This window comes from Trichosurus vulpecula, chromosome 4 (assembly GCF_011100635.1).
Source record: "Trichosurus vulpecula isolate mTriVul1 chromosome 4, mTriVul1.pri, whole genome shotgun sequence".
Taxonomy (NCBI): Eukaryota; Metazoa; Chordata; class Mammalia; order Diprotodontia; family Phalangeridae; genus Trichosurus; species Trichosurus vulpecula.
Window position 1 is genome coordinate 173,243,691 of NC_050576.1, and position 23,127 is coordinate 173,266,817.

Here is a 23,127-nt window from a genome sequence, read left to right on the forward strand (position 1 = left end):
ATCTTTTTATCCTTTTTATCCAGATGCTATGATTATCCCCATTTTACAGATGAGGATCCTGAGGCAAGGTAAGTGACTTATCCATGGTCACACAGCTGGCATGTATCTAAGGCTGGATTTGAAGTCAGGTCATTTTGATTCCAGGAGTAGCACCATCTAGTTTACTTATGTTTGATATAGAGTCAATGTCTACATCACAGCCAAAGCCTACAACTCTGGTTAACCTCTGCAGCCTGGAAGAATAATTAGCAAATGAATGAATTGGGTCTCTGTTTACAATTAGCTAGGAAGACTAAGTAAAAGTGTCTGTATACCTAAAGACAACTCCTTGTGTTTGAGTTTCACTTGAAGGATGGTCTTAGGGAAAGTTTAACATGCTAATAGCTTTAATGGGTGCAAAATACTTTACATTAACAAATAATTATCCTCAAGAATGGAAGTGGGGGAAAAAAGAAAACAAAATGAATACATTTGACAATTATATTTTTTGTTGTTTCACATTTAGCGGAAGCGAAACTTCAGTCATAGCTAATATTAACAGGTACAAAGTATAGTAGAAAATAGAAAACACAGAGCCTCTGCTTTTACCAGAAGTCTCATAATTGAAGCAAAAGTCTTTTTTTTTAAACTATGTACCCTCCCCCTTCCTCACTCAGGTTTTTTAGGTCACAAGGCTAAACAGGTCAACAGGCCCATTTTCGCGCATTTCTAAAACTCATGGAAGGTGGAAGATGAAACAGAAGAGCAGGTCTAGCCTTGGGGCCACTGGAGCCACACGCTTATGGATGTGGGGGCCTTATTAATAAGAAAAAAGAGCAAGAGAGCTGTCTTCTCTGCCCCCCCCTCCACCCCTTCCCCTCAGTTTCCTACTGTCCCTGTTCTTAATAGGATGTCCACTAAAGAGTAAACAGAGATTACTAGTTGTTTCTGAAAAAGATAAGAGGCCGACCAAATTTGGAAGTTTGCTACTACTCACTGGCATGTTCGAAACCCGTTTTCATGCGTTTATAGAGCCGGTATCTCCACTCCCAAGCTTTCAACTGTTTCTCTTTATCTGTACTGTCCATACTGAATCCTTCGTTCTCCACCTGGGCAGACAGCTCATTCGCTCTCTGTTGCGCTTCTTGGACCAAGGTGTTGAGATGTGCTGATCTGCTTTCAAGGCTGATGACTGCAGGGAAAGAGATTCAGTTTAGTAAGAATTTATTAAGTGCCAGTTAGGAACAATGCACTGTGCCAGGTGCTGTGGATACAAAGGCAGAGGAGAAAAACAACCCTACTCCCCACACTCCTAAGAATTATACTGAGAGGTTATAAATAGATAAGTAAAAACACATTAATTTGAAGGGAGAATGTGTGTTAATAACCAAGGGGATCAGAAAAGGTAACTGATCTGTGCTGGCAAGGAAGCTGGAGATTTTAAGAAGAGGTGAAGAGGGAGGGCATTCCAGACATGGGGATACAAATATGAAAAAAAGAAAGAAAGAAAGGTAGTCCCTGCCCTCATGGCACTTATATTCTAATGGGGGAAGGCAATAAACAAATGGAAGCTCAGAAATGTGGGCAAGGAGAATAAAGGTACCCACTGTAGGGGAAATCCCTGAATTTGGATGAGAAAAAAAATCTTTATTTCAATATACAGTAATTGGTGGTTTTTTTGGTAATCTTATGTATTTTACTTTATGCATTAAAAAAATCATTCTGAGAAGGGGTCCATAGGCCTCTGCAGCTTGGCAAAGGAGTCCATAGCACAAAAAGACTGAAGAACCCTTGCTCTAAGGACAGCTATTTGAATTCCCACCACCAAGCAGTTGAGATGACCAGTCCTCATTTAAACAGGTGTGATGTCATGGAGGCTCCAGAGGAATTCAGAAGAAGATCAAACAAATCATTTGAGACTTCAAGAACCAGGTTCCTCAGTTGGGTCTTTCAGATTGAGTTCAACACCTTTTTTCAGCCTATGACCCATGTGGCTCCCAAGGCCCAAACGAGATCTTCTCCAGTGGAAGAGAGCAATTCCATTCTTTCAATTATGGGGGTGGGCAGGGTGGTGAAATTGGTGAAGATAACTCAAGTGGAAATCTGTTAAGTTGTATTTTGAAATGGAAATTAGGTGGTTATATATTCATATTCTCTGTGTTCATAGTCATGTTTGTATTAATTACAGGAAATGAACACTGATTTATGATTGCCCCTGCTCGCCATCAGACCAAGTTTATTTACAGATGAGGTCGATGAGAAATTAATTTAGTCTTTTTTTTCTTTTTCTTTTCTTTTTTTCCTTCCTTATTTCCTTCTCCTTCTTTCTTTCTTTCTTTCTTTTTTTCTTCCTTCCTTTCTTTTTCTTTCTTCCTTTCTTTTTCTTTTTTCCTTTCTTTCTTTCTTTCTCTTTCTTTTTTTCTCTCTCTTTCTTTCTTTTCTCTCTCTTTCTTTCTTTCTTCCTTTCTCTTTCTTTCTTTCTCTTTCTTTTTTCTCTCTTTCTTTTTTCTCTTTCTCTTTTTTTTCTCTCTCTCTTTCTTTCTGTCTTTCTTTCTTTCTTTCTTTCTTTCTTTCTTTCTTTCTTTCTCTGCTGTTTAGAACACTCAGGACTGTGTTTTCCTGAAGATTTGTCATGGTTAATGAATGTTGCTCCAGCAGTCAATCACGCACTCTGAATACTGTCACACTTTTTTTTTCAAGCCTCAGTCATGAGCCATGACAGAAAAATAAACAAATAAATATAAAGCTAAAAAACTCTTTCACTGAGCAGCTACACTATGTGAAGTCCCCAGGGAAGGCTAAAGGAGGCCAGAATAAATGATAATATAAGTGCTGTGGATGTAAGAAAGCAGTGATGGTGTATGCATACGGAGGGTCTGAAGGAAAAAAAAAATACACACACATACACACATACATACACACGCCCGCACACACTCCGGTGGAAAAATTGGCAATATTAGTAGCCTCAAGGTGCAATTTCCTGGAACATGGAGATTGACAAGCCAGTCCTAAATGCTGTTAATTTAACTAACTTCAGATTAATGGTAGAGTCTGCTGTGACTGAAGTTCTCAAACACAGTCTCATTATAGCCTTGCTGGGAATGTCCTAAATATAGGCTTGGACAGTTTCAAACAAATCCGTATACATTTGTGTATTTTTAGACACGGGTTCGGCGTCAGAGTGCGTGTCACCGGTTTCTGGTTGATGAATTGACCCAGTAACTGTACTCTCAGCCCTCTCTCGATCCCCACTCCCTCCCCTTCCCCAAATTGTATAGAAAAGGAGGGATTGTCCTTTGGCTAAGCCATTCAGTGGATTTTTTTATTACATGTGTGTACACATGGTGGAATTACATGATTACATACATACCTTGGGGGATGAATGTGTCATTTAATAAATGATTTTTAAAATGCCATGACACCGCCTTAAATTCATACATAATGTGTGTGTATTTTATATACACACATTTTATCTACATGTATACATACATGCATACATACATACATACATACACACACACACACACACACACACACACACACATATATATATATATATATATATATACATATATTACAAGTATATTCCCACTGAGATCAGATTTGAGAGGGAAGTTTGTTACAGAGGATAGAGAACTGGCCTTGGAGTCATAGGATCATAAATTTAAAGCTCTGAAGGGACCTCAAAGTCCATTCAATCCAGTTTCTCTCCCTTAATTTATTTATTTTAAATTTGTTTTGTAGATGCACTTATATTTAATGCCAGTTCATAGCTCTAGAGCTTTAGGACTCTGGAAGCCATCTAGTTGCATCATTTCATTTTACAGGTGAAGAAACTGAGGCCCACAGAGGTAATATGACAGCCAAAGTCACATAGGTAGTATCAGAGGTGGGACTTACCCCCAGGCCCACTGACTCCAGAGGGGATGCTATTCACCCTTCTACATTGCCTCACTTAGTAAATGTGGGCAAGTATCTTGAAAGTTCTGAGCTTCAGTCTCTTCAATGGCAAGACATAGGATTAATGGTATATCCATTAGCTTCTTTATAGGGCTGCTCTCATAGTCCTTCTTAAGGAAGCTCAGAAATGTGGGCAAGGAGAATAAAGGTACCCACTGTAGGGGAAATCCCTGAACTTGGATGAGAAAAAAAAATCTTTATTTCAATATACAGTAATTGGTTTTTTTGTATCACACCAACCCCCTCATTTTGTAGATGAGGAAAACAATCCCCAGAAGAGTTAAGTGACTTAACCCAAACATCAGACAGGAAGGAAGAAAACTAGCATTTATTAAGTTCTTACTAGGTATCAGGCACTATGCTAAACTTTGGGGATAAACATATGAATAAAAAAGAAAGACATTCCCTGCCCTCAAGTAGTTTCTATTCTAATGGGGGAAGACATACACAAAAGGGAGCTCAGAAATGGACAAGAAGAAAAAAGGTACCCATGGTTTTGAAGTTGGGGATGTTGGCAGCAAGGCTGGGAGGCGAGGAGGGATGGCCAACCTGGGCTTCTCCAAACAACAAGAACACCATTATCACCTCCAACACCACCACCACTACCATTACCAACAATAACTAGTGTGTACACAGAGTTTTAAGGTATGCAAAATGCATTACAAATTTTGCCTTATTTTATCTTCACAACAACCCTGGGGATAGGTACTATCATTATCCTCATTTTATAGATGGAGAAACTGAAGCAGACACAAGTTAAGTGACTTGCCCAGGGTCACACCGAGATAGGATTTGAATGTAGGCTGCAGGAGGCATTCACCAATGGAAAGATGGAGCCAACCTGACAGAGGGGTATTCTGGAGTGAAAAGGCTGCATGGATTATCTGATGTTCCATGGCGAGGAAGCCCCAGGTGCTAGAGCAAGTTACAGGATGTAGGTAGTAGTACGTGGCTAAGCCAGGATTCAACTCCAGTCCTCTGACTTCACAACCTGTGCTCTTACCACTGTGCTGTGTTATCTCTGGAGTCAGAAATATCTGGGTTCAAGCCCTGTTTCTGACATATTTTAGCTGTGTGGCCATCACCGAGTTACTCAAACTCTTAGTACCCCAGGTAACCTTCTAAGACTTTAAGTTATGGAGAACTGTCTCTGAATCAGTGGAAGGAGTTTCCATACTGGGAATTCCTGACCTAGATGAAATCAGTCTTCACCAATCAAATTGTTATTTCATAATATATAATTACACACACACACACACACACACACCAAATAACACAAAAGAATCCCAAACCTGTCTCTCCTCATTAACCCTACTGTAGCTTTGTAGGTAACCTAAAATCTTGTCAGTAAGAAAAATGACTTAAAAAAATAAATGTGATGAAATACAGGTGATAGGAATCAGAGTCTAGACAGATGTGAAGTTACATACACTCAGACTGTCTTCGGCGATGCTTTGTTTTACTCGATTTAATATGGAAGTCCCAATGTCTTCTTTACAGCTGCTTGTCCTACACATCTACTTTTTTTCTTGGCTCTATCTCCTTCCTTCACACTCTGCCTTCCTCCCTCTCTGTCTCCCCGAACCCTGCCATGCTCCAGCCTTTCATTTTCTGTCTCACAAGAGCTGGGAACCTCCAAGCTGGGGCCTCCCCGTCTCGTTCCTGTTTGTCTCTCCTCCAGCCCAGTAAAGTCCTTTCTGTGTTGCCCTCCTCACTAGTACAATAGAGGGTCTGTGAGTGGGTGGTGAGTGGGCTGGCGGCTGGGGCAGGGACCCCGCCCCGACTCCTGACGTGGGCTTCATGCTATTGTGGTGTTAGATGACCAACAGCATGGTCACTGAGACCCAGGGAGCTAATTAATGGCAGGGGGAACTCAGTGTGCAGAGCAGACAAATTCAGAGACCTAGCCTATGAACATGAAGATAAGGAATGTACTGGGGATGAATGAATTCCCTTACCAGCAGAGTCCAAGGGCCTGACTCAGTGCCTGTAATCCCAACTCCTTTTCTGCTACCCACTCTTTTTAAATATTGGTGAATTTGGGCCCTAGATATTATTTACCTGAGGCCCAGAAAGTTACCAAGGGCAAAATATGACATGATATTAATTTCCACCCAGGGCATAGGGGCAAAATTACTCAGGGTAAGGTAAATAAAATGAGACTGTGCAGTATGGCAAAAAGAACACTGGCTCTGAATTCAGAGGCTATGTGTTCACATAGCAGCTCACAGACTTGTTATCTGAGTCATGCTGGTCAAGTGGAATACCTTTTCTGGGCCTTAGTTTCCTTATCTGTAAAATGGGTGCGTTAGATAATGTCTAAGGTCCCTTCTAGCTATGGATTTAGGATGTCTTCTAATTTTCATTGCAGTAATTCATTTAGTAATGCAGTAAAGCTGCATTACTAAAACAGATGTAGAGCAGGGGATAGAGAGCTAACTTGGAGAGGGACTTGTATTCAGATTGTTTCTCAGTTATGGTTTAGTGATGTGACCTAGGACAAATCACTTAATCTTCCATAGTCTTGGTTTCCTCATCTGTAAAATGGGGTTCATACCAGTTCCTACCTCATAGGGTTATTGTAAAGATCAAATGAAGTAATATTTGCAGAGTGATTTGTAAGCCTTAAAGCAGTGGTACAGTGGATATTGTTACTGGAATCAGGAAAACCCAAGTTCAAACTCTCCTTCAGATACTAGTTGTATGGCCCTGGACAAGTCACTTAACCTTTGTCTGCTTCAGCTTCCTCAAGTGGAAAATGGGGATAATAAATAGCACAGGTTGTACTGAAGATGAAATAACATATTTGTAGTACTTGGCATATAGTCAGTGCTACATAAGTGCTGATATTCTTCTTGTTAAATCCATCCATTCGTATTCTATCTCTCACCTAGATTATTGCAAGAGTTTCATAACTGGTCTCCCTGATTTGTTTCTCTTCACTCAAATCCAACCTACATCTTGCTGCCAAAGTAATTTTCCTTAAGCACAGATGTGACTATGTCATGCCTACTTGACCAACTCCCATGGTTTCCTATTGCCTCTAGGAACAAATATAAACATTTCTGTTTAGCTTTTAAAGCCTTACACGATCTGAGCACAACCTACCTTTTCAGGCTCAGTGGATATCCCTCCCCCTCTTGCACCCTGAGACCCAGCCAAATTGATCTTTCTCTCTTCCTCGCACCCAATATTCCATCTCCCAATTCTCTGTCTTTTCACCAGCTGTCTCCTATGCCTGGAATGCACACGCTCTCTCTCCCTCCCTCCCCCCCCCCCCCCGGCTCTGTCTCCTCCCTCCCTCCCCCTCCTCCACCATCCCATTGAGTTCTCTTCCTTTAAGATGTAGCTCAGGTTCCATCTTCTTCACAAAGCCTTTCCCAAAGCTCCAACTATTAATGCCCTCCCTCCTAAATGACCTTACATTGAACTTTTGCAGACATATTTGCATGTATTAACTTTCTCTTTGTTCTATATCTATGTGTACATACGTGTGTAATATATATATTTGTATACATACATATATGTGTGTATATGTACTTTGGATCTACTTGGCTCACCCATTAGAATGTAAACTCCTTGTATGAAGGGATTATTCCATTCTTTGTATCTTACCAGTACAGTGAACTAAAACATAGCAAGCTCTCAATAAATACTGAATGACTGATCGACACATTGACTGAATATATCTATTAATGCTGCTATCTGAAAAAAAAGGCCTCCTTGATGGCATGGAGGGTCACTGATGACCCAGCTTCTACAGACCCTGAAAGGGTAAATAGAGGCTTACACTGAGATGATTATACCAGATACTATGGTAATTTTTTGAGCAACTCTAAAACACATCTAGGTGGCACAGTGGATAGACTGCTGGGCCTGAATTCAGGAAGACTCATCATCCTGAGTTCAAATGTGACCTCAGACCCTTACTAGCTGTGACCCTGGGCAAGTCACTTGACGCTGTCTGCCTCACTTTCCTCATGTGTAAAATGAAGTGGAGAAGGAAACGGCACATCACTGCAGCATTTTTGCCAAGAAAATACCAAATGGAGTCACGAAGAGTTGGACATGACTGAAACAACTGAAGAACAACAAAAACACATAAGCCAGTGAAGTCAGATTACTCAGGGATGAAATAAGATAGCTGCCTACCATACCCATACTTCAGAGGAGGCAACTTTGACTTGGACTCTGTCTACAGGATGCCTAAACAATGGGTTGAAGAATGGTGGGGGGGACCTGTCAATCCACCCATATGTTTATTCAAACTGTTTCTGTTTCCACTGAATTGACACCGTTGTCTTGACAACGGCTCAGATGTGTGATTATAAAATCATGGGATTGATTTTTTTAAACAGACAGACCAGAATTTAGGATTTTCATCCTTTTTGAAAGGAGTCATTTGAGGAGGAGGTGACTCATTCTCTCCAATGGTGCTGACTTAGATAAAAAAAAAATATTTCTGGAGCTCATCTTTGGGAACTGCCTTCAGAGGAATGGCACGTTCTTGTGAATGATGCTTCTCAATGATGGCAAATCTATTTCTTCGTGTTGTTTCTGACAAGGAAAAATAGCCGAAAGGCAACCACAACCAAGTCTGAGGAGTTACCTAATCAAGTTTGAAACAGTAGTGAAATCTGGTCAATGAGATGCCAATCTTGGGTCAAGAAAGAGTATACAAGTATCAAGTAATGACACCGGTATTCTTGTGTAGCCCCCTAAATGCCTTTTAAGGGAATTTCAGATCATCTCTCCATTTGAAATCAAAGAATCTGAGTTCAAATCCTGCCTCTCCCACTTAATAGCTCTGTGACCTTGGGCAAGTCACTTAACCATTATGGACCCTGGTTTCTTCATTCATAAAATAAGTGAGTTGGCTTAGATGACCTCTGAATCTGTGATCATCTTATCCTCTAGCTACAATCACCCAGAAGGATTAATCCTGGTTGTCCTCTGAGTTAGGAGGGAATGCAGAGCCCCAGCTATCTTGATGGTAGTTATAAGATCAGGGAACAAGTAGAAATGAGATAAGGAAAGAAATAGATCTTTTCCCCTTCTACAGCTAGTAATCTCAAACTTATGGTGTGTCTCTTGGCAATGAAACCAATAATCAAAATAAGAAACTGTGAACCTATAATGTGGTCTCCATAAAAGCATCATAATTGGAGGTATGAGATAGATGGCAGTTTCTTTGCTCCAGAAGGAAGAGGAAGGGATAGAGTCAGGAGTGGAGACAGCCATCCCTTTCTCTCTCTCAACCTCCCCTAATGCTGTCAGATTTCATTGTATACAATAGGATGTAGTAGGGTTAGTGTGCGTATGGCTACCAGCACTTTCCTGTCCTGTGCCATTATTATTTTCCTGCTGTGAACCACAAAGCTTTTGGGGGAACCAATGTTCCCAGGACGAATTGCAAATGACTGCATGTTTCATTGACATGCTTGACATGTACTTTGAAAGGTAACATGATTTAGTAGAAAGAGGGTGGACATCAGAGGATCTAGATCTGAATTCTAGTTCTGCTAATATAGTTATGACCCAAGGAAGGTAATTTTCCCTCCCTAGACTTCAGCTTCTTTCCCTGTAAAGTGAGGGATTGGACTGTAGTTCTCAATCTATTTTAACACCATGGTCCCTTTGGCAGTTTGGTGAAGCCCATGTACTTCTTCTCTGAATAATGTTTTTAAATTCATAAAATAAACTATCTAGGATTTCAACGGAAACCAATTACATTGAAATATAGTCACCAAAATATTTTTTCAAAAGTTCATGGATTCAGGTTAAGTACCCCTGGACTAGATTCTCTCCAATATCCTAATCCAAGGCTGTACCAACTGTTATAATGTGTAGTAAGGGGAGGGAGGTGGTAGACAAGGGAAAGGAGGGAATGTGGGGAGTAGAAGGTAAGATTCAGATCATAATTTTAGAGTTGAAAGAATTCTCAGTGGTCATCTAATCCAAACCAATCAGTTTACAGATGGGGTAACTGAGGCCCGAAAAGTTAAATGAACAATACTCAAGGTCACACAGAACTTGGATTTGAATCCCAAACTTAATCTTCTTTTTACTGCATCCTATGTATTTATATAGAGGTGTGTGTATGTGTATGTGTATTTGTGGTTGAGAATATTGACTACAAGAACAGAAGTCTATAGGCTCATATACACATTCACAAGTCCTTAAGGCCATCCATACATACTGATTGACGTTTTATAGGTCTAGACTTTCCTTGTTGAAGTCCCTTACAGACACTCATGCTTGGTTGCTATGCAGATATATTCTCTAAGCCCATCCCATTAGGTAGAGAGGAAGTAGGTAATTCTATTTCTACCCCAATAATCCTTGAAGAAATGGTTATTTTGATTGTTTTTTTTTAATGAGTAAAGGTGATTCTGCACTACTGGACTGCCACCTAGAGGCAGGAGGACATAAGAAGCAGCTTAATAAAGATAGCTGACTAACCAGAGGACTCTATTTTTGTCATGTAATTTGGCCTTGGGGAGTTGTGTAGTTTGGGATGAGTATTTCTGGGGCTGTTTTTATGATTCATCAAATTCCTATTCCTGAACTGCCCATCCCTCTATAGGACCAGGAATGAATTTAATGCTAAAGTCTGGGATACTGGGTAGCAAGTTATAAGATGAGGGCAAAAATCAAAGAATCAGAGCTAGAAGAGTCTTTAAAGGTTGTCTAATCTACCCCCTCATTTATAGATAGGGAATGGGAAGCTCAGGGCTATGAATGATGACTGAGGCAACATGGCATCATGGAGAGAATGTATTTAGAGTCAGTGTAACTGGGTTCAAATCCCACTTATTATCTGTATGGTAATGGGCAAATCACTTCTTTCTGAGCTTCAGCTTTCTCATCTGTGAAGTAAGGGGATTGGACTAGATGACCTTCAAATGACCTCGTGAAATGCTATGACAAAGGTCACTTGGTCTCTCAACCTCTCTGTACTTCAGTTCGCACTGCTATGAAATGGCGACAGAACTATATGCCACCAAGTTGTAATTTCAAATTGCTTTCAGACCTTCAGATGAAGGACACCAAATGTAGTCATCTTCCACACTCATGATATGCCTCTGTATCTTCCAGGGCACCATTTATGGCAGGTGTTTCCTTCTCTGGTTTTGGTGGCAGGCCATGGTTTTTCTCATGGTGAGACCTTTCTATTGAGCTGAAGCAATTTTGCCCCCGTTTGAACTTGGTTTAGAAAGTGAACTGAAAATCCTAGAGAACAGATTGCCTTCCTCTATCCTAACCTTGTTCTAACTGGAACACTTTTGTGCAAAGAACAGAGCCGAGGAAAACACACTGTTGGATTCCAGCAAACAGGAAAAAAAAGGACGGAAGCTACGGTTCAGTCAAGTGACCAAATCTCATTTTCAATTGCGTTTGTGAGATAATTGTGAGTCTCTTTTTTGCCATGATGACAATTTTTTTTCTGGGTTTTCTGGGATCATAGATTTAGGGTAAGAAGGTCATGGAATCCAGTCCCTTTATTTTTACAGATGAGGAAACTGAGGCAAATAAGGTTAAGTGACTTGCTCAAAATCACACAGCTAGGAAGTGTCTGAGGCAGGATTTGAACCTAGATCTGTCAGACTCAGACTCTAATTCCAGTGTTCTTTTCCTTAAACTAGTCTGGGTGGTCTAATGGAGACAAAGAGCTTTTGCAACCGCTTATCTGTCTAATCAGCATGTGATCACATCATTAGGGACTATCCCATAGAGGGGGGTCAAAGAGGATAGGAGGCTCCTTAAGCTTGTGTTTTGGCTTCAGTCTTGGTGTTGAAGATTTGAACTTTTTTCTAATGAGGTTTAAATGCACAAGGGGCTTGGGGGGGGGGGGCGGTGTCTCACTATTTTCATGGAAAGTGCAGAAATCTCTGCAGCATCCAGGTAAGTAGGTCTAATGTTTCATCCAGCCCACTGCAGGGATGGCAGTGGCAACATCTGGATGAATAGTCTCCTTGTTTCTTCATACAGAATGCTGCTCAGTCTGCATTCTCGGTATTCAGCCCCATCGATTCTCCCTCCAAGCCATCCCTTGCTGGTTCATTGGAATAGATGTTATTGCAGAAGAAATTTTAGAGTGACAAAAATGTCCCCTCCCTGACTTTTTTGTTTAATTCCACTTTCATAAGTCCATTCCTTTAAATCCTCTGCTTCCCTCAAAAGAGTGGCAAGCTCTTCTTGAAAATGTCCTTGTCTTAGACCCAGATCACACTAATACCAATTACTAAAGTTTCTGGATAAAGTAGGGAAGGGTTATGTATTCACCAAAAACAGAGATGAGCTTTTTAATACGAGTTGTCCTATTTGCTTAGTGTAAGGAGGCTCTTTGGGTGGGAGATGTTTGAAATTTAGGAGCAAACAAATGATTTCCAAATTATTCACCCTGCACAGTTCTTTAGGAGTCAGTGAGCCTTTGTGTGCTGTGATTAACCCTTTGGAGGACTGAAGTGATGGAGCATTGAACATTAACCCTTCGGTTATTATGTCATTTTTGTCTTTGTACGCCTAATGCCTAATGCTTCTTGATGCATCTATTCTATAGCTAGGCTTTCTTTTATATGTTGTCTTTGCCAATCAAATTAGGAGCTCCCTGAGAAGAGGGACTATCTCAGTTTTTTGGATTTGTATCTCCAGAGTTTAGCACATAGCAAGCGCTTAGCAAAGGTCTGTTTATTCATAAATTTGTGAGAGAAAACATAAGCCTGTGGTTCTGACCCAGCATGGACATTAAATGTCACAGAGTGTTTACAGCCAAGTAAAGACTTCTAGCTGGGCTTAACTTATTCCAGTGAAGCCATGGGTTGCACACAGACTGTTTACCAAAAATACACTTCTTGGGCTGTCTCAGCTGGCTCTAGTATTCTTTGCTTTATGGAACAGTGAGATAATAACTGACATTCAAGTTTGCAAAGCACTTTACAGGCATTATCTCAGGTGGTCCTCACAACCAGGTGAAATAGATGCTATTCTTTCTTCTTTTTATTCTGTTTATTTTTATTCTTTTTAATTTTAATTTTTATTATTCTTTTTTAACATATGAGGAAACTGAGGCACATAAAGATTAAATCACATGCCCAGGGTTATATAGTTAGCTTGAGCCAAGATTTAAATCCAAGGTGGCTTTTGTTTGTTTGTCTGTTTGTTTTGAGACTGAGTCTATCTAATTTGCCCACTCCGGAAATTTGAAGGCAGCTGACCAACTTGGAAGATTTGACTTGCCTCTGTTTCCAATCTAGGATGGTTGGCCCCTCCTTAGGTAGTCTGGTGGCCCTTTGCTCCCAGGAGCATATTGGAAGCAGACTGCAAACCCAAATGGTTTAGTTCTTTGCAGCTTAGAAACCCCATGCTTGATTGATCTACCATCATAGGAACCATAGCGTTGATCTACCATGGCAGGTACCATAGCACCGATCCCCATAGCAGGGATTACAGCCGTGCATTGCTCCCTTCCCCCCCAGTCTAGTATCAAGTCTGGCACTCCATCTTGTTATGGATGATTAATTAGATCCCTATTTTATTCCAATCTGTATTAATCAATTTTAGTATGATTCCATAGCGGTAGTAGTGATATTAGCAAAAATACTCATCTATCTATATATTTAGTCAGTCTAGCTTTTCTTATCATTTAAACTATAAGCGATAAGTTCACCTGCTTGTTATGAAGTTCACTTGATTAATCATAGGAAGTTAACTAGAGGAGCTCCACCCTTTCTTCCTGCCAAGTAGGGGACCAAGCCCAGTGAGGTAGAGATGACTCAATGATATCAAAAATACCCCAGCTAGTTTTTTTTTTTTGCACCTTTGCTCTTCATCACCCCTCTATCGCCCAACACAAAGAGACGGCCACGAGCACTCAGCCAACAAGTGACACTGTTCACCAGCCTATGGCCTGACTGTCTACCAGTCCATTGACCCATGACCCTTTGACAACATGACCATCAGCCCAGCCCATGGGTCTGCCCATTGGCTCAGCAGGCCCTCCTGAAAGGTCAAGACATGTCAGCCAAGGGGCAGCTAGGTGGCACAGTGAGTAGAGCACCAGCCCTGGAGTCAGGAGGACCTGAGTTCAAATGTAGCCTCAGACACTTGACACACTTACTAGCTGTGTGACTTTGGGCAAGTCACTTAACCCCAAATACTCTGCCTTCCCCCCTCTGAAAAAAAAAAGACATGTCAGCCAATGGGAATTTTATGTACATCCTCCTAGATGATCAAAATCAAGGTCAACCAATAAGACTCTGTATTTTACTTTGCCTCTTTTGTATTGTTTGTATTTCAAGCACTATAAAACTAAGGCCCTGGAGAAAGGGGTGCATCTCAGACTGTGAGGAAAATCTGGGGTCCTGTCCATTAAAGGAGATAAGTTCTCTTTAATAAATGGTTATCGGCTTAGAGCTCTGCCTCAGTGGTTTTCCTGCAGATTGGATATTTTGGGTACCACACTGCCCCAATAAAAGAAACCATAGAAAGACCATGGAACTGGAACAAAAAGACCAGAGTTTGAATCCTGGCGCTGTTTCTCACTGTCTGTGTGATGTTGGCCCAGATGCTTAGCCCTGCTGTGCTTTCTTTATCTCCAAAATGAAGGGCATGGCCTGGATGACCTCTGAGAGCCTAAATCTATGATCCCAAAAATAGCTCATATGGTACAGGGTCACACCTGCACACGTGTACATAAATACACACACACACACACACACACACACAGATTCTGTTTCCCCTCACGTGTCCCTTGACTTCTGGAATCACTTGGTGAAATCATCAAGAGTGTTTAAAGCTCTGGATAAATTACTAGGTGGAGGCTCCTTCCCTGCAAGAATTGGTGTATACTATTTTAAAGCACCCCCTGATGCCCAGCTTAGCAAACAGTTTACCTCTTTATGTGTCAAGCCTCCTATTTTCAAAGAGCTTTCACATGAAAACATATTAAGGATTTCAAAGTCAGTCCCCTTTCTCCACTTTCCTCTTCTATAAAAGCAAGAGGGTGAGATGCATTAGGTGAGTCCTAACACCCCTTCTGATGCTTCAGTAAGGGCCTTTCTTGGCATTAAATTGACACACATTGCAGCAGCCTTAGATGAGGTCCGCCCTGAGCTTTACTCACAGTGTGGACTCTCTCTGGCGCCTGTCTTCAGGAGGAGTCTTGCAATAGGCACGTTGTTGGTCATGATGGCGATGTCCAAGGGTGTCAGGCCCTCACTGTTGGGTGTGTTTAAGTCTAACTCCTCGGCGGTATACTGATACAGAAGGATCTGCACAGCATCCATGTCTTGCTGCTCCACAGCCTCAAACATCGCTTCATTGCCCTGGAAGTTCTGAAGGGGGATAAGAACACAAGGTAAGTCATCAAGGGACAAGAGCTGCCTTTGGAGTCATAGGACCTTGATTTGAATCTCAGTTCTATGGCTAACTCTACCTGTGTGAACTTGGACAAGTCTCTGAACCTCTCTGGGCCTTACCTTTCTCATCTGTAAAGTGGGCTGGTTGTATTAGTTGAATTCTAATGTCCCTTCCAATGGTCAACTTAAGATCCTACATGATCACAATTTCTTAGGCTGGTGAATCATTGTGGCGGCATCATCATCATCATCTTTGTTTAATACATACAGTTATTTCTTCCACATCTTGGGGGTTAGGGGCACAATGCCGCCACAATCTGGAAAATCCATATAAAGTTTTTTGGCCTTCTCTTCCTACCAGAGGAATTTTTTCTTTTTCTTTTATGGAGTATTTACAGTACCTTATTGTAAAAATTGGGTTGATATTATGCAACACTATACATATAGTTTATGCATTTCTGAGTTTCTAAACGTTTTCTGTGTTGTCTGCTAGCCTTTGTGTATTGTCTACAGCTTCCTCCAAACTTCCCCCAAATTCCCATTTAATTTCTCATGCCGACCCTTGAGATATCAAAACTGGAGAAAGCTGCAATGTGGAAGGTACAATTGTAATATACAACTATTATATAATAATTAACAATGTAATGTCTCATGTATAATATATAACTATAACTAATAATGGCTATAATATACAACAAAATAATAACTAATATATAACAATTGTTATTGAGTTATATTGTATCATATTGTATTATCAATGATCTCAATAATAAATGCAATAATATATATTATATTATAACATACACTATAACACAACTTAACACAACATAACACAACACAACACAATATAACATAACGTGATATAACATAATATAATAATAATATAATATAATATAATATAATATAATATAATATAATATGATATAATATAATATAATATAATATGATATATCACACATACAAACTGTCATTTAGATATCTTAATATCATAGTAGCCATATATTGTTGGATGAGATGTTAGAGACTATCTCTTCTAAGCTCCTCCTTTCGACGAGGCATTAAAGCTCCACAAAGTTGGGTGACTTGCCCAGGTTTACGCTGGCAGCATGTGATCAAGAAGCGACTTGACAGCAGGTCCTCTGACTCCGAATCTTTTGACTGAACACACCGTCCTTCATGCAGCACTTTGAGGTTTTGAGACAATTTCCATACGTTTTCTCATTTCTGCCCATGACAGCTCTGTTGTGGTAGGGACTACAGTTAACTGATAAGAGTTTATTGAGTGCTTTACTAAGTGTCAGGCTCTGTTCTAAGCGCCGAACATACAAAGAAAGGCAAAAACAGGCTGCTGGCTCTTAGAAACCTGACATGGAAGTGAGGAAGACAACACGTAAACATCAACGTACATATAAGAAATATACAATGTAAATGGGTGGTAAAGTCAGAGGGCAGTTATTTCTTCCACATCTTGGGGGTTAGGGGCACAATGCCGCCACAATCTGGAAAATCCATATAAAGTTTTTTGGCCTTCTCTTCCTACCAGAGGAATTTTTTCTTTTTCTTTTATGTAGTAGCAGTTGGTGAGGGGAGAGCGGGACTGGGAACAGTCATTCACAGAAGGAAGGCTGAGTCCTGAAGGAAGCCAGAGAAGACAGGAGGCAGAGGCTTGGGGAGGGGCAGTGGCTTGGCTATGGTCTTAGAGATGACAAGTGGCAGATGCCAAATTTAACCCAGCTCTTCCTCACTCCCCTGCCCACTGCACTGTTTGCAGCTTAGCTGGATCATTAGGCAACTGCTCTGTTCTATGGGGGGAGACCACCTCAATGACCACATTTTCCCCCTAAATTGTCTGGAATGAGGTGCAACTGTGACATAGTAAAGATTCTTAAAGTAAATCCTTTTTATGCCCACTGCTACATTTTTATCTCTCCATCATCAAATAGAAGACACTGACTGCTGGATCAATCTGTATGTTCAGAGAGCTTTGATGATAAAGTACCATGTAGTGAGTGTACATGACATGACATAATATGACCCAGATAACTGGCAGTTAAGGAAAGGCAGGGAGACCTAAATGCTTTTACACAGAGAAAGAATATTATATAAGTTAGGCAGATTTCCAGGCCAGCCAACACAAACTTATTTAATCCACCATGTAAATTAAATGTGGTAGCTAGGTGCCACATTGGATAGAACACCAGCCCTGGAGTCAGGAAGACCCGAATTCAAATCTGGCTGGAGACACCTTACTAGTTGTGTGACCCTGGGCAAGTCACTCAACCCTGTTTACTTCAGCTTCCTCATCTGTAAAATTAACTGGAGAAGGAAATGGCAAACTGCTCCAGTATCTTTGCCAAAGAAACTCCAAATGGAGCTGAATTGGACATGACTGAAAATGACAACAAAATTAAATGCATAATTACAGAACTAGCCTCCATCATGAGGCAACCTTGACACCCCAAATTCTGAGCCCCAGTGGATCCCAAATCCTTAGAGCATCATAGATCTAAAGCTGGAAGGAATCACAGAGATCATCTCATCCAATATCTTCTTTTTACAGTTGAGGTAATTGAAGCCAAGGGATGTTAGATGTGTTACCCAAAGTCATTCAGGCAGTAGTGGCAGAGATGGCTTTCAAACCTAGGTCTTCTTCTGATTCAAGACGTAATGCTCTTTCTACTATACTGTACCGTGCCTCCAAGTCCTGAGGGGAACACATCATACTTTGAGACTTTGGGGGCTACTCAGCTCTTGTAATAGTGGCAGAGTAGGATTCTGGTAACAGGATGAGGTGGCAGTGGCTGTCTGAATGGGCAGCTCAGCAGTTAACTGTCATCAATCAGTCAAAAAATATTTATTAACTGAACACTACATATTAGAACTGTACTAGGTGCTAGGGATACAAATATAATAATTGAAGCAACTCCTGTTCGCTGGGAGCTTATATTTTAAAGCAGAAGACAACAAATACATATGCGAATACATAGAGAATAAATATTAAGGGAATAAATGCAAATACATACAAAGTACATATGTATTCCATAGAGAATAAATATAAAGGGAATAAATGCAAATAGATATGAATTAGGTAAATGCAGGGTTATTTTAAAGGAAGGACACTGTCAGTTGAGGGGATCAGGAAAAGCTTCATTGTGGTGCTTGGGTTGCATCTTGAAGGAAGAGAGGGATTTTGTGAAGCAGAGGAAAGGAGGAAGTTCATTCCAGGCATGGGGCACAGACACTGCAAAAGCATGGTGATGGGAGATGGAGCATTATGTGTGAAGAACAGAGAAAAGAGCTTCAACTTTCTAAACTGCAAAGTGAGGGGGAGATAGAAATAGACAACCTCTAAGGTCTCTTTCAGCTCTAGGGCTATAATCCTAGGAAAGGGGGGGACAGAGGGCATCAAGAAGCACATAGATTGGCTGGATTGAAGAAGGCAAGAGGAGAAATAACATTCAGTGGGGCTGGAAAGTTTGAGGCCAGGTTGTGAGCATCCTTAGAACCCTTAGAAGCTAAACAGAGGAGTTTATATTTAATCCTAGAAGTATTAGAAAGTTACTGGAGCTGTTTGAATCAAGGAGTGACACAGTCAGATCTGGGTTTCAGGAAAATTACTTTGGCAATAATGAGGAAGGACTGGAGCAATGAGGACCTTGAAACAGGAAGGCCAATTAGGAGGTATCTGAGAGGCAATGAACACCTGGACCAAGATGGTTCCTAAGTGAGTTGAGAGAAGGGGTGGGATATGAGTGATGTTGCAGAAGAAAAGAATGACACCTATTTGGACAATGTTCCCTGGAAGAAATTCTTAGAGGGTTTGTCGTTCCATTCAGCAAGGGTTAGGCACTTTTATAGGGCATGTTGAAGGGCTGGGGACCAAAAATAGTCCCTGCCCTGGAGGAGCTTACATGCTATTGGAAGAAATAGGATGTACACAGATAGGTAATTTTTTTTTGTCTATTTATTTTATTTTTAATTTATGGAATAGAGCAAGCATTTCCATAATATAGTATAATAAAAGAAGATGATTGCACATAAAAGTGCAAATTGAAAAAAAAGGAAATTTACATATAGGTAAATATGATATGTGTACAAACTGATTTCATAGGGGGAGGAGAATATTAAATCCTGAGGTATGAGAGTAGGCTTCATGGAGGATATGGCACTTGAGTTGATTCTTGAATGAAGCTAGGAATTTAAGAGGCAGAAGTGAGAATAGAGAACATTTCATGTGAAGGAAATAGCTTATGAAAAGGGGTGGAGGTAGGAAACAACAAATAGGTCAGTTTGACTAGAATCCAGAGTGCATGAGGGGGAGCAACTGGACTGAATGGTCAGATACTAATTGTGAATGGCCTTAATTGAACAATAGAGGCATTTATAGGTAACTAGATTCTCTACCAGGCAAAGCAATGGACTTGAAGTCAGGAAAACCCAAGTTCAAATCCTGCTGCAGACATTTACTAGTAGTGTGACCCTGGACAAGTCACTTAACCTCTGTCTTCTTCACTTTCCTCATCTCTAAAATGGGGACAATAATAGTATCTATTTCCCAGGGTTGTTGTGATGATCAAATGAGATGCACTTAGCACAGTACTTGGCACATAGGAGGTATTATCTCTAGCGAAGATGGTGATGATGATGATGATGATGGTGATGATGATGATGGTGGTGGTGGTGATGATGATGATGATGATGATGATGATGGGCAGGGGCACAGTTAGAAGACCTATCATACTAGTGTGGGTGGGAAGTAGTGAGCACCTGAAAGAGGGTTGTGGTCACATGTGAGGAGTAATGGGAGGCAGACAGAAGAGACATTGTGGAGATATAATCAGCCTGACTTGGCAATGGATTCGGAAATCTCTTAGATGTTTCTTTGAACTTAGAAGAAAAAAAAACCCAACATAAATGGAATTTCTAAATCCTGTTAATGTCATTTCCTAGAAATGCTCTTTCCTTGACCAATAATGAAACAAAGCAGAGAGTCAGTAGGGTGTATTGGAATAGACAGTGGGCTTGCACTCAGTAGCTACAAGTGCTGCCTTCGTTAGTTGATTAAGTGGCAAGAACTCAGTATATTCACCTTAACTATCTCAGCCTCATCTGCCTCCAGCATTATTCACTATCCATTATCCAGATCCATTATCCAACACCTCCCCCCCAACATTATCCATTCCTTCTGCAGAATGGGGATGAGGACACTTGGACCTTCAACAGGCTTGTTCTGAAGCTTCCGTGAATTTCTGTTGTTCATTCATTTTAGTCTCTTTGGGACCCCATCAGGGTCACAGAGTCAGACATGACTGAGATGACCAACCAACAACAACAAACTGTATTGTTATTTATTTTGTTAAATATCTCCTAACTCTATTTTAATCTGGTTCCAGCTTGGGCTCTAGGTCAGGTGTTTGACACCTCCAGACTAGATGATCCCTCAGGTCCTTTCCAGCCATAAATCTATGAGCCTAATATTATCTCTCTGTCCTGCTGGGGCAGAGTAATGTGGTAGATTCAAATTCAAAAGAGATCAGCCATGGAATTTACCTCAGGCAATTTTCATTTTTTTGTTCCACTGAAAATCTATTCTCCCCTGATTGCTACAGGGTGAGAACATGTTTGATGCATAATTGAAGTTTGAGAAAAAAAATGGGTGTGAAAGTGTTTCGATGATGGGGAACTAAGGAATAAAGTTACTTTGGAAGGACCAAAGGCCTGTTCTGATGCCTCCTCATGGCTGGAGGTCACCTTGCATTCTTGAAGCCTCTGCCAACACAGCATAATCTGGAAAGATTCTGAGTACAGCTGGGCAGCAGACTGTGGTCAGCTATTTAAGGACCAATCCTGCTACTCATTGAGAAAGGCTTATCACCACAAGGCAATGCATTTTTGGCCTTCCGTGATCCATGAGACAGATAAAACCAGAAACTGGACCTTAGTCTATTATGTCTCCCTTCTACTTCTGTGGGATACTGGGAGAATGTTTATGGTATGCTAGAAAAGGTATTGAACTTGGAACACTAATATTGGAGAGCTGGGACATGAATTCAAATCACAATTCTGATACCTGTTAATTGTATGACCTCAGAGAAACCATTTCTTTTCCCTGGGTTTCATTTTTCTTATCTGCAAAATGAGAGGGGTTGGAATAGATCACCTCTAAGGTCCTGTTCAGCTCTAGAGCTATTATCCTATGAAAGACGAGGGGCAGAAGGCGTTAAGATGCACACAGTTCGTAGATGATAAATATTAATCAGAAAATTTATTTTCTTTTTCCACTAAAAGTCAGCTACTCAGCTGTCCCTTTTGTGGCATGATGATGTTGTTGAAGTATAAATGATGGGAGCAAACCAATTTGCTGGCCCTCCCTGCCAACCTGGAATGACTTTAAGTATGACCCAGGGATGACCTGTATGTCATTGTTAGACCTTCATTTGGGGTTTTCTTGGCAACAATACTGCAGTGGTTTGCCATTTTCTTCTCCAGCTCACTTTACAGATGAGGAAACTGAGGCAAACAGGGTTAAGTGACTTGCTCAAGGTCAAATAGCTAGTAAGTGTCTGAGGCCAGATCTGAATTCAGGAAGATGAGTGTTTCTGACTCCCAGCCTAGCACTCTATCCATGGAGCCACTTAGCAGCTGTCTCAGAGTTACACAGGAAGTACATGACTGAGTCATAATTTGAACTCAGGTTCTCTGACTCCAAATCTAGCATTTTTTTTTCTACTGAATTTCTCCGTATCCCTAGCTGAATTACCGAAGGCAGTTGGTACCGTCATTGTCCCATGATCAATTAAGGGATAAGATACTGGTGAGATAGAATTAAATCCATATCTGTAGTCTTGCTCCACATGAGACCAGAAAAATTATAGAAGCTGCAGCTAAATGAAAGAACAACTCAAGGGTTCTCTGTACTGTGGTGAATAAAGGAGCTGATTTCATCATATGCCAAGACACAAGGAGAAACCTTTTATGAGGTGTTAGAGAATCTTGCTGTGCAATTTGCAGATAAGGCAGCAGTAGCAACAACAACAGACAAGTCTCATCATCCCCCCCCCCGCCCCATCCCCCGAAAGCATTTATTAAGTGTCTACTATGGGCCCCCCCGGAGGAAGCTAAGTGATGTAGTACATAGAGCACAAGGCCTAGAGTCAGGAAGACCTGACTTCAAATCTGACCTCAGACACTTACTAGCTGTGTGACCCTGGACAAGTCACTTCACCCTCTTCGCCTCAGTTTCCTCATCTGTAAAATGAGCCGGAGAAGGATATGGCAAACCACTCCTGTATCATTGCCAAGAAAGCCCCCAATGGGGTCACAAAGAGTTGGACGTGACTGAAAATGACTGAACAAGCAAGCATGAGTCCTATTGTGAGTACTTGGCAGCTAGGAGGTATAATGAATAAAGGGCTGGGTTTGGAATCAGAAGAGCCAAAATCCAAGTCTTGCCTATGACACTAACTAGTTGTGTGACCCTTGGCCTGTCTCTTTACCTCTAAAACGGGGATAATAACAGCATCTAACTCATAGGGCTATTATGAGGATCAAATGAGATTGTCCTGCAATTGTCAAACTATTCCGTCTTATACCGTTTGCAATGGGAGACCCGGGCCCTTTGAGGCTAAGGCCTTTTCATGTACTCGCTTTGAGTGAGGCAACACCTTTCAGTGAAGAGGCCTCTTTAAGAAGTGAGTCAAGGATGGCCCCTTTAATTAGAATCAAGCTGGGAGGGAAAGACCCTCAGGGTTGACCTTGCACAGCCCTCCCTCACTCAAATCAAAGTCAACTACAAGTTAGGTCATCATTTCCCTGATGCCATGTCCAT

The 23,127-nt window shown here is 41.0% G+C and overlaps 1 protein-coding gene across 1 annotated transcript in view; it reads right to left on the reverse strand.

Annotated features, from left to right (window-relative positions):
* ANKFN1 (ankyrin repeat and fibronectin type III domain containing 1) overlaps window positions 1–23,127 on the reverse strand; it is a 186,037-nt gene that overhangs the window by 154,888 nt on the left and 8,022 nt on the right. Inside the window, 2 exon segments of the mRNA XM_036757943.1 lie at window positions 977–1,171; window positions 15,065–15,275. Of these exon segments, the coding sequence (XP_036613838.1) occupies window positions 977–1,171; window positions 15,065–15,275 (406 nt within the window).